The sequence below is a fragment of the Rissa tridactyla genome, chromosome 1 (assembly GCF_028500815.1).
Source record: "Rissa tridactyla isolate bRisTri1 chromosome 1, bRisTri1.patW.cur.20221130, whole genome shotgun sequence".
In the NCBI taxonomy this organism is placed as follows: Eukaryota; Metazoa; Chordata; class Aves; order Charadriiformes; family Laridae; genus Rissa; species Rissa tridactyla.
The window spans coordinates 144441005-144453602 of NC_071466.1; the positions used below are offsets into that span (position 1 = coordinate 144441005).

Sequence of the window (12598 nt, forward strand, 5' to 3'; positions counted from 1 at the left end):
TATCATGCTCTCCAAGGGCACCTGTTGGAAACTTGGGTCACTACAGCATGGAATTTCACACCACACATAAGGTCAACCCAATGGCCTCCCAGTGCAGAGACCTACCTCACAAAATCTCATCAATAAGAATGAGGGTGATATCAGATACCTCAAGTCTTCTGTCCTCCAGCTCTGCCTTTCTAGAAAGGGGACAACAGCATTCCTTGATACTTTCTTGGTTCTTTCTGAAACCCTTAATGTGTCTAGTATCCATAGGATCATTCAGGTCGGAAGGGAATCCAGAATGTGTCTGCTCCAACCTCCTGCTGAAAGGTGGGTCAGCTGTGAGGTCAGATGATGTTGCTCAGGGATTTATCCAGTCTGGTCTTGAAAAACCCCCCAGGATTTCCAGTTTCTCTGGGGACTATGTTCCAAAAGTTAACTGCCCTAACGGTGAAAAGCTTTCCCTTGTGACCAGTCTGAACCTCTGTTGTTTCAACTGATGTCCACTGTCTGTCATTCTTCCACCATGCACCACTGAAGAGCCTGGCCCTGTCTTCTCCATAACCTCCCCAAAGGCATGGGCAGGCTGCTCTTGGGTGCACCCTAAGCCATCTCATCTCCCAGCCTAGACTCCCTCAGCCTCTCATCATGGGGGAGGTGCTTCAGCCCATCCCATTGTGGTGGCCTTCTGCTGAACTTGTAGTTCATCAACATCTTTCTCATGTTGGGGGCCCAAATACTGCACAGAACATTCCAGATGCAGCCTAACACGTGCTGAGCAGAAGGAAGTAATCACTTACCTCAACCTACTGGCTGCGCTCCTGCTAACACAGCCCGGGGTGCTGTTGGCCTTTCTTATTGCCAGGGCTCATGTTCAGCTTGGTATCTGCCAAGACCCCTAGGTCCATTTGAGCAGAGCTGCTCCCCAGCCCAGCAGTCTCTGGTCTGTATTGTTGCAAACTCCCCAAATCTTGGTATCAGTCCTGTGGGGATGGCCAGGACGCCCTCCCCTTGACAAATAGCAGAAGCTCCCAGATCTCCAAAGATCATCTGCAACAGTAAGCCAGGATTAACTCCATAAAGATGTGAAGCTAAAATATTAATACTTTTTTTCCAGTATCTTTAAAAACAAGTGTACAAATTCCTCCGTATTCTTGTATCTGAAAATAAGAACAGCTGCTGCGAGGTGTTTCTTTCCTCCAAGCATGGTTGTTTATAGTAAAGAATACTAAGCTTTAATCAGCCGCTTATATTTACTAAATTGATTCCAACATCTTTGCCAGTGGGCTCTATGGATTCTCAGCATGAAATGCTCCTGCTCATTTGAAGTGGATGAAATTGTTTTTCAATGAAATTTTCCATTATGCTCTGTGCTATCTTTCTCCAAAGCACAAATTGTTCACTGGGCAGTACTCCTTGTCCAACAGAACATGCAGAACCATTTTATATCCTGCTCAATACTTTTGTTTTCTTCCCATGACGCTTTACCTCCATTTATTCTCTTGTCTCAACCAAAGTTTCCTTTTACAGCTCTCCTGCATGTAACCTGATATTTTTGTTAGCTGCTGTTTGCAGGGTTTTTTTCTCCTCCCTTCTTCAGTATTAGAAGTTTGGAGGCAGTCAAGCCTTTTCACTCAGGGAGGATACAATGCCTTTATCCAAAGGCACTTTCTTTTTTTGTACCTGAAAGCTGGGGTGCTATAAGGTACAGACAGTAATCCTGCAGGTGTTACAATTCTTGCATGAGTAGTCCCCTAAGGAGATCGGTACCATTACACACAATTTTTTAAACAGATATGTTTAAGCCTCAAGAGCAGAGGCTGGACAAATCATCACATCTATGATAGAGGGGAAAGGAATCCACATCACCAAACCCCAATCTAATGCTTTGTCCATTAGCCAGCTGTGGCAAATTGGTGTTTCTCCCCCTTCTTTTTGTCAAAGCCTAATAAAAGATACACAACCTTACCAGCTGAGCCTGTAAAAGAGCAGGTAAAGGTTTACAACAGCCAGTCCAGCAACAAAACACACAAAAACTAGTGGGGTTGTGCATCTTGCAGCACTACTCACTCACTTAAACATTACATTATTTCTCAAGCAAAAAAGAGCAATTTTGGCTCTCTTGCTTTAGTGTATTACTAATTTTTAACTGTATCACAACTGCATCTCTATTAATTAGCAACGTTCACTAAACTAGACACAGGGAAAGTACATGCTTACTAAGGAGCTTATACCTCTGGTGGTGGTTTACTTCTAAGTGATTAACTATTTGACACTGATACACACTTCAACATGAAGTGGGCTAGCATATTCAAATAAACAGCAACTAAAATAAAAAATTTCTACAGTTAGGCAATATCATGCTGGAGAAATACAGCAGTTTTCAAGTATGAAAAATAGAAAGATATGGAATTAAAAGAACTGTATTGCTACTGAAGTTGTACACCATTTCCCACAGCCAGAGTTTCCAAGTTAACAAGTTTGAAGTTATGCACAGGTTAGATGTTAGGCTATACCAGGGAATCTACTATGAAGATCTAATCCCTTTTCCAGCAATGTACAAGTCTCAAATTAAGACACCTCATTAAAAAAAAGAAAAAACCCAACAGAAAAAACCTCCACAAGCAAAGCTCAAACATTTCACTCTCAGTTTTCTAAGTCCACTAGTTTAAAAAGCAAGCAAACAACAATAAAATAATTCACCTCACCCCTGAACCAACCTGAGATGCACTGGATGCAGTTTTTCTAGGAAAAAAAAAACAAACAAAAAAACCCAAAAATAGGCCTCATGACTGACTTAAATGAAAATCTGGCCCCTCAAGCCTGTCAGTTCATGGGCATGTTTACACGGCTTAGTAAATCACCACAGCCCAGTTATTTTCAATAACCCCATTACAGAACTGGGGCTGTGCTGTAGCCTGTTCAGCTCCCCAGTTGTTTTTACTTCTGTGGAAGCTGGATAGAACAAGAGCCTCACAATACCAGATTAAATTTATGACTACAGATATGCAAATTGACAAAATTAATATTAAATATTTAATTAAATACCAGTCTGATTAAATACTTCACTTCTAGTATTCCTTACGGGTAGGAACAGCTTTGTATTGTTTAATCCTCAAAACAGGCTGTATACAAGATGTATCCTGTGCCATGTTATACTCTTCCTTTCATTGGTGCCGTCTAGTGAGTGGCTGCATCTAATTGCTGAAGAATCAGCACGCTAAAGACCTATTTGAATTGCTCTTATCTGTCTACACATGCAACATTCAAGTTAATGACAGCATGTCTGATACATAGAAGTAGGCAGTTTTGATCAGGAAATGAGGAGATATGCAGCAATAAACAGCAACCTAAAAAAAATGCAAGGCTGCTAACTCAAAAGTACAGAAAATGATTAACAGTTCAACTCCATGCTCATGCATTGAACCCTATGTTATCTGATGTTTCTTTTTCAGATATAGAAAGAGATGCTGGTATTTCCAGAATCCTAAGACAAGGGGCAAAAATTTATTCAGTGTGTGAAGATAAAAAACAAAAAAACTCTCTAGGGCATGTTGGGGCCAACAGGCCTCTGGCTGCTTACGATCAGAGCATTCATGTGGCAGCCACTGCTTACAGTGAAAAGCAACATTACATAATAAGTTATTTTCAGTTCCCTCATTGCTAATTTCTTCCCAGTCATCCCATGCTTCCTCATTACTGTCTGCTCTACAGGCATTCACCAGTTGCCCCAAGAATGCAGAATACCAGCAGAAGCAGAGAAATGGCACAAGCAAGTACGAGTAAGTGTGGAAGTGGCAATAATGGAGTCAAAGACACATTTGTGAACTACAAAACAATAATAAATTCCAGTATCAGATACTGCAGATTTTTTTTTTTTTTTAAATGAGATGCCAATGGCAAGAACACTTACTCTGCAAGCATTTAAGTTTACTTATCCCTTTACTTGCTCTGCAAAGGGTGGTAAACCAGCCAAGTAGTAATACAAATGTTTAATTACCAGTTCTGTTAATTAAAACAGATGGCCACCACTGTATTCACATCATTGTCTAGCGCTGTCTCCATGGAATTGTGGCAAATTCAAGCGTGTCTCTATTTTAGCCTTACAAAAAAAATACACCAAGAACATAAAAGTTTGAAAGTAGGAGTGAACAAATTACAGAAATGCTAATGTATTTTCCTCCTGAATTCCCTTTAGGGACTAAGGCCTCTGTAATGAGGAAAACAAATCAGACTGAAATCAGATATATTTATGAACAGAAAAGAAAGCTCAGAAATTAGTATTTTAAGTCAAGGAAACATACATTGAGACACATAATTCTAGGACAGAATGACCGATTCTACAATAGAAGTGTTTCTCATACAACACCTGCAGTTTGAGCTTTAATAAAAGACGCTGTTACCGATGATGAGAGCACCGGAGAGTCCCTCAAGAGCCGGGCTGGGTGTTAGAGCTCTCTGCGGATAGCGAGCCGTGTTTCGAACACGGCTTGCCGCAGCCCGGTTCTGCGGGGGTGAGCTGCCCCCTGGCGCTATGAGTCAGGCAGGGGCTGGCTGTGCGTCCCGCTCCTCGTCTTCAGCTGCGACTGGGCGATATCGGCCAGTGCACTCTGTATCTTTTCCAGCAGCATATCCCCACGATAAACCACCTCTTCCAGACGGGCAGCGGCTTCATGATTTTCTTCTTCTAATCGATGCAGACTAGCAGCCTTTAAAATAAAAGATAGAAAAGTGAGGATCTTCAAATATAATACAAAACTGACTTTGCTACTGAAGGAACACAGTGCTCTCTAGAAAAGAGGAAGATTCTATGTTTAGCCCCTGAATTACATACTAGCAACTTCAAAGCGACGCATTATAGGTTGCAGCCTAAAACAGCGCATATCCACATGGAGCAAACACAAAAAACCCCACCAGAGAGAGATGTTAGCTTCTTTCATATTAAGACTCTTGGCTCAGTACAGCTTTTCTAAATGAGAAGTGAGTATTTATCCTCACTCCCTTAATGCAAGGTGCTCAGCAAGATGTAAACATAACTTACTTAAACCTTTCTGTTAAATAGCGTATTTCAGACAAAAATGTATTCTGTAACTTTTTTCTTCAATATTTTGTTTCACAAACAAATTGCTTTTCATTAGACAAAATTTAGTGAAATAAAACATTTTGAGTTCAAAATATTTTAATACTTTAAAATATTTGCCAAATTTAAAACTACTAAAACTTGTTCTGACTTGATAACAAAAAAGACAAAACAAAATAGTTTCAAATTGATATTTTTTTAAAGCAGTTATCCAGGTCTACATGCAGGTCCTTAAGAAGTCATGCTTAAACTAGCTGGCAAATTCTATGCACATATTCATCTGCTGTTCTGCAGCACTGATGTCTTTAGTTGTCCTGGTTTGAGGGAAAACAGAACCCAACTTTATGTTCAGTAATTTTTAGTTCTTAGCTAGGCCACTTCTAACTCTCTGAAATTAACAGCATGTTGTGTCTAAAACGGTTCATTCAGAGTGATAAGACAGTTTGTGCCAAGGAATGGTATGCAGTATAAGCAAGAATATGCTCTTGCTTATAGTTATTGCTATAACCAAGGTCAGCTAATTTCGTTATTTGCCCCATTGGAGGGTTGGAAGGAGAGGGACACAGAGGGGTCCCACCTGTGGGGAGGAGCGGACAGGACAGGTGACCCAAAACTGAACAACAGGGGTATTCCATCCCATCTGCCCCACGCTCAGTATAAAAGCTGAGGGACCAAAGGGTCAGCTCTCTTCCTTCACTGGCTGACGTCTGAGGAAGACCCTGTCTGTTCATCTGCCTTTGATCCCGATCCATGTGTTCCTGACTCCACCTGTGGAACCCAGTTCCCACCCGCCGCTGAGTCCAGCCTGGCACTTTCCCAGTGCCTGCCAATGATATCATCCTGGGAGCTTAATATGGTTTTGTATATACTGTATCTATTTCATTATTTTCCTTTTTATTTTATTATTAATATTTAATTAAAGTAGTTTAGTTTCTTCTAAACTCGTAAATCTATCTCTCCTCCTCCTCTCCATGCACGAGAGGCTGGGGGGGAGCATCTGTCGCCAGCCACTGGCCAATTTGGCCAAAACCACGACATTAGTGAAGGTTAATATACGCACGAAAGACTTGATAGTCCTTGGAGGAAGGGTTAGAGAAGGAGGACAGCAACAGGTGAAAGTTTGAAATTTAGAATCCAGCTCAGTTACCCGAGTGTCAGTTGCTAAATAACTGGCTGCAGGTAAGCCGCAGATTTGGATGGAATACATACTACCAACTTCACCACAAGGGAACTCAAAAGGCACAGGTAAATTGTGTTGGGCATTAGTGTAACAGTCCCTTTTATTATTTAGGACAGATTTGAAACACATACCAAGACAACCTTAGTATAAAAAATAGATCAGCCTAAGTACATATCTATTAGCCAAGTATTTATCTATCATTTCTCAACAATTTTACAGTATTTCAAGCACACTCAAAACAGTCTTTTTAAAGAATGTAAGAATATTTATCTTTAGTACCACACTAAATTAAACAACAGCAAATAAAAATCAAAACTAGAATCAGTGAGTGATGGAATCCAAGCTAACTTATCTCAAAACCACACCAAATGGCAAAGATCAGAAATTTTTGTGAAACGACATTCTGCATTAAGAGAGCAAGAAACTATTCCAGTATCACCTCTAAGGAAAGCACGACCCTACTGGATAACCAGGTCCTCTTTTCTGGAGCACCCTGCTTTCCCTGCATTAGCTGTCACTATGATCAGACCCTGCTCAGTCATGGAGGAAGCCTGTAATTTGTCTGCAGCAGGAAAGCTGTCTGAAGCTATTAAACATGGAGTTAACATGAAATTATGCCAGTGTTAACGGGCCCAATTAGCATGTTCAGCAATTATTGTGACTAGAAACATTTCCAAATTTAACCTCATCTGTTTAAAACCAAATGTGATGTCACTGTCAAGTTATTGGTATTTGGCCCAGCGAGCACCTCTATCATTAGTCTTTTGTAAAATGCCTTTGAATAGCCACAGATGACCAACCTAGGTGTAAAACCTTCAGGGGATCTTAAAGCAATTCCAGGGTTCTGAGAGAAACAACACTCTTTGCATCCTTGTTGCATTCGAAAAAGAAAATACTTGATGTAAATATAGAAGTTATAGTAAAAAAAAAAAGATGCTATTTAAGATATGTAGAAAAAACAGAAAAAAAACCCCATAGAGTAGCATTCTTTGAACTGTGGATCAAAAGCATTTTTTGGAAATGAGAAACTGTTGAGCGTTCTGAAAGTGTTCACACGCTGTTTGCAGCAGTTCAGCTCTGGTAAAGTAGGGAATGGAGTTTGTGATACTGGCTGCACCTGCTAATAGATGTCTGGCCAGTAGCTGCTGTCTGTTCTCAAGCTCCTCCTAGAGCACCCGTGGTCTAAAGAGAGAAGGAGCAAGAAACAAAAGCAGCCAGTTTGTCTAGATGGTTCTAAGAAGGACACCCTATTACTGAAAAGTGACAGAGCTAGAGAACTTAAAGGATACCATGCGAACCCTTTAACAGCCAGACACATTGTGCAAGGACACAAGCCTTCAGTCAAATGTTGGCTCTGCAGCTACAAAATGAAATGCCCTCCTAAGACCGAAAGAATATGAAAGATTATCCAAGGGGAAAAAAAACAACAAAAACCCCACAATGCATCAGTACTGTTGCATCTCTTGTACTAATATTTGAACAGCTTGGGAAAAAAAGGGGTAGCAGTTTCCAGTATTGTGGTGTTATGATAAAAGCACTTCTTTTTTTAAACATTCTAACAGAAAAGTTTAAAATATTCTCACTGTTTACAATCTTCTTTAGAATCAGATGCAAGTTCATGTTTTCCACTAAGCCTATGAAGTACTCACAAGCTACCCTTATGAAAAATTCAGGCTTACATTAAAATAATTTTTTAAGATTACATGGCCTAGAGAGTAAAAAATATGTTTAAAAAAAGGAAGAAGTTTGCCTTCAGTTATGTTTTGATATTTTAATTAAGAACACTCTTACCTGCAAAGCTGCTGTCGATTCTTCACTAGGCAGGGAATCTATTAGAACATCAATATCTTTTGCAGTTCGTGCAATCAACGCTGCAAACAGTTGGGCGTACTCTTTAAAACAGAAAAGTGAGCCCACTCAGTACATTATTAGAAGCAAGCACAATTCTGCATTCACAGCACAGAAAATTCTACAGACTTTAAGTATGCAGGTGTTGAAAATTCTCCTACATGAAGAGAACAATGGTATCACAATTGTTGAGGACTCAACCATATTAGAAGATGAATGTAATTTGATTGCAATCCTATATTAAACAAGGTAACTGCTTATAGAAAGGGCTGGGCTTAGTACAGATGAGAAAATAACTAGAACTCCATCACAGTTAGCCAGTTAAGAAATAGTAATACCAGCATTAAGTGTTCCAGTAACTAAATTAACTATTGAGAAGTAGCTAGAAACTCATTTAACTTGTCAATCCTTGCCTTGAAATCTGCCACTAGACAAAAAAACCAAGAACACTAGAAATGATGTAAAGATAGCAATTCAAACAGATGGATTATTTAAATCATGTTAAGCAACATATGATTAGTGAAAGAATTTGATATTTTTTTTTAATTTAGAAAAGAATTCCTATTCAGCCACAGAAAAAGTTAAATTTCCCCTGAGAAATGGACAAGAATTGGAGTTTTATAACAGACCTTAATTTAGCTGCTAAATCATTGAAAGAACTGCATGGACTTTTAATAAGAGGCACTATAAGCCAGAAACAAAACCCTTCCATATGGAATTCCATCCATTCAATTTGGATTAAGTTCATTACTACCACTAAAATATTGAAACAGCCCTTTTCAATTTATAATTTAAGATCTTACTTATTTGTTACGTTGATTGGTTCATGAAAGATTCGTGGAAGCAAGAGAGAAAATACTTTCTAATGGCAATACTTTCTATAGAGGAGATTGACATTCTCAAAGATACACTTAACTTAAAAAAACCCCAACAACAAAACCAACATATCCATTTCAAGCTTAATCAGGATCACCACAGGGTTTAACTGTAAAGAGTTTTAAGGCCTTCTTATTATGACTTTGAATAGCTAAAGACACATAACTGATAGTTTTGTTTTGCCTCATCAGCATCGCTAACTTGGTGGTATGGTTTTACTGAAGTCACTATATTCAGAATTTTTGGAAAAAACAAATCAAAAGAGCAGTCATGACCTATCATTTTAAGACCTTAACAAAGCTTTTAGCTCCTGGCACCACACTGATGCCAGCATGTGGGACAGCTGCAAGTAAGATGACGAAGCAAACAAGCCCTTCAGCTGGCTCTTCCAACTAATTCCAGTATCAGAGAGCAAAGCACCACAGACCAATGAAGAACTAGTATTCAACAGTCCTACAAAGTGCATCGCTGCCCTCCAAACTAGTCTCCCCTGATATTCTAATAGACAAACCTAATCTGATACAAGATACATGTAAAATCTTCTCAAAGGAGAAAAAAAAACAAAGGGGAAAAAAAGAAAAGAAGAAGAAAGATTCAGGATTAGAATAGCATGGTTATTTAAACACTAACTTGACATTCTCAAGTCAGAGAGAACTTTTAGTTTGCTTCTCTTAGATCAGTTTCTTTTCTCTCGCAAAAAAACCCAAAAAACCAACAACCACCAAAACAGCCAACAACAAAACCACAAATGCCAATAGGGAGATAAGCAGATCATACATGGAGAAACACAAATAATTAAAATTCTACATGTCATAAACTTTTAAAGTCATACATGATTTCATGCAATTCTTTCCTAGAAGACTTCTTGGAAGTAATGGACAACTCAATAACAACCTCTTGCAGCAGTCCTATTAAAATGGTTTATATCCGTAGAGCTACTGTATCTATGCAAAGAAATCAGCATAAGAAATAAAACATAATGCTTGCTTAACACTTAAGTCATAGAATCATTTAGGCTGGAAGGGACATTTAAGATCATCGAGTACAACCCTTAACCTAACACTGCCAAAACCACCAATAAACCATGTCCCTCCACACCACGTCTATCCGTCTTTTAAATACCTCCAGGGACGGTGCTTCAATCACTTCCCTGAGTGGCCTGTTCCAATACTTGACAACCCTTTAAGAATTTTTCCTAATATCCATCCTAAATCTCTCCTGATGCAACTTGAGGCCATTTTCTCTGTCCTGTCACTTGTTACTCAGGAAAAGAGACCAACCCCCAGCTCTCTACACCCTCCTTTCAAGTAGTTGTAGAGAGCAGTAAGGTCTCCCCTCAGCCTCTTTTCTCCAGGCTGAACAAGCCCAGCTCCCTCAGCTGCTCCTCATAAAACTTGTTCTCCAGACTCCTCACCAGGTTCATTGCCCTTCTCTGGACATAGTCCAGGATCTCAATGTCTTTCTTGTAATGAGGGGTCCAAAACTGAACACAATATTCGAGGTGGGGCCTCACCAGTGCTGAGTACAGGGGGATGATCACTTCCCTAGTCCTGCTCGCCACACTATTCCTGATACAGGCCAGCATGCTGTTAGCCGCCTTGGCCACCTGGGCACACTGCAGGCTCATATTCAGCCGGCAGTCAAGCAACACTCCAAGGTCCTTTCCTGCCAGGCAGCTTTCCAGCCACTCTTCCCCAAGCCTGTAGTGCTGCATGAGGTTGTTGCGACCCAAATGCAGGACTCAGCACTTGGTCTTGTTGAACCTCATACCATTGCCTTCGGCTCATTGATTCAGCCTGTCCAGATCCCTCTGCAGTACCTTCTACCCTCAAGTAGACTGACACTCCTGCCCAAATCGGTGACATCTGCAAACTTACTGAAGGTGCACCCAATCCCCTCATCCAGGTCATTGATAAAGATATTAAACAAAACCAGCCCCAGTACTGAGCCCTGCAGAACACTGCTCGTGACTAGCCACCAACATTTCTGCTATCACAATCTTATGAAGCAAGTGCAGCTGACATCAATTTATAGCTTAACTTCAATCACTCCTCCAGTTACTAGTGGAATTGTTTGCTGAGCATGAAGTAAATCACAAATTTCGTATTATAGAGCATACTATATCAGAACGTGTTCACAGTTTGTTAGGAGATGCAGAAAGAAAGGCTTGCCTTCTGTTGGATTAGCAGGCTGATCTTTGTTTATTGCAGTCTGGATGTTGCTGAAAGAGGCTGGGGGGCCACATTGCTGCAACACTCCAATGGCGTTACAGAATTGGTCTGCAAGCTGCAAGTAGTAAAGGGATGGTTAATTTATTTCACCACTAAAAACCGTTTCAATTTTATTTTGTTTCCCAGCGGACCTCAGGCAGCAGCCCATCCCCACCCCGGCGTTAGGTGGGCGCACACCCCCGCAGCCCTTGACGGCCAGTGGCGATGCCCCCCGGGGCTGCGGGTAGGGGACGGCGGGACGGGGAGAGGGACGGTACCACCTCACACACGCAGCGGCCGAGCCCGGGCGCGGCGGCAGAGGCTGCGCGGGCGGAAGAGGCTGTGACCCAGCACCGGCCTTCCCTCCCGCCGGTGAGAAGAATGACGGATGTTGAGGGAGAACAGAGACCGACGCCCGCCTCACCGAGTTCACCGCGTCCTGCAGCTGCGTTAACCGATCCGCCATGGCGCCGCCACCACCACCCCCGACCTGAGCGGCCGCGCAGCAACCGCCGCAGCCAATAGGGCGCCTGGATGTTGGGTGGGCGGGGAGGGGCGTGGCGCGGGGCGGGCCTCCTTCCGTTGGGGCAGGGCGGGCCTGGCGCGCCCCCTGCAGGCCGGGAGGAGCCGCGGTCCGACTTCCGGTCGGGCGGCGGGGCCGGGGCGGCACCGGGGGCGGCAGGGCGAGGCAAAACGAAACGAAACGAAACCATGGTTAATCTGCTCCAGTATCGGCCATAGTCCGGTTTGGAGGGGGAAGCTGGGCTGGAGACCTCAAGGAGTTTCTTGTGGCCAAGCTGGCAGAAGCGCGGTGGGTGCAGCCACCCAGCAGCAACGTCTATTCACTGGAGCAGGCTGCGTGGGGAAGTTGCGGATGACCCATCCCTGGAAGCGTTCAAGGCCAGGGTAGATGGGGCTTTGAGCAACCTGGTCTAGTGGCAGGTTGCAACCCCCCTGCCACAGGGGGCAGTTAGAACTAGTTGATCTTTAGTTGATCGTCTAGTTGGAACTAGATGATCTTTAAGGTCCCTCCTAACTCTGGCCATTTTATGATTCTATCTGCTAAGAAACCCTTCTGCAGCTTACAGGTCCCCTCTGCCGTGACACAAACTAATCCAACAAAAGTGTTTTTTCCAATGGTGGCGCAGTTAGGATTAGGGTTTTGTCGGCCTGTGTACATAAGCTGGGATGTGGGGCTTCTTTGTGCTCCTCTGTTAAAAGGACAAGTCACAAAAACCCGCTGTGCTGCAGAACAAAACCTACTGCATGTTTTTAAGGATTTATAAGAATTACCAAAGCCAACAGGTTCTTTCTTGGATTTCCATGAGCTGGTTGGATGCTGGATGGAGCCTGGAATAAGTGAGGCTCATGGCACGAGATGAGCCTCTCGCAGGCACCATTTGTCTGTGACCGAGCAGTTCA

General features: G+C 42.2%; 1 protein-coding gene across 1 annotated transcript; it reads right to left on the bottom strand.

Annotated features, from left to right (window-relative positions):
• Positions 1–3467: 3467 nt before the first annotated feature.
• MED21 (mediator complex subunit 21) lies at positions 3468–11742 on the bottom strand. The gene is made up of 4 exons (XM_054189238.1): positions 11601–11742; positions 11138–11252; positions 8034–8134; positions 3468–4691 (listed from the first exon to the last, which is right to left on the bottom strand). Exons 1-4 carry the CDS (start codon positions 11640–11642, stop codon positions 4515–4517), a joined length of 435 nt encoding a protein of 144 aa, XP_054045213.1. The 5' UTR covers positions 11643–11742; the 3' UTR covers positions 3468–4514.
• Between the last annotated feature and the right edge of the window lie 856 nt (positions 11743–12598).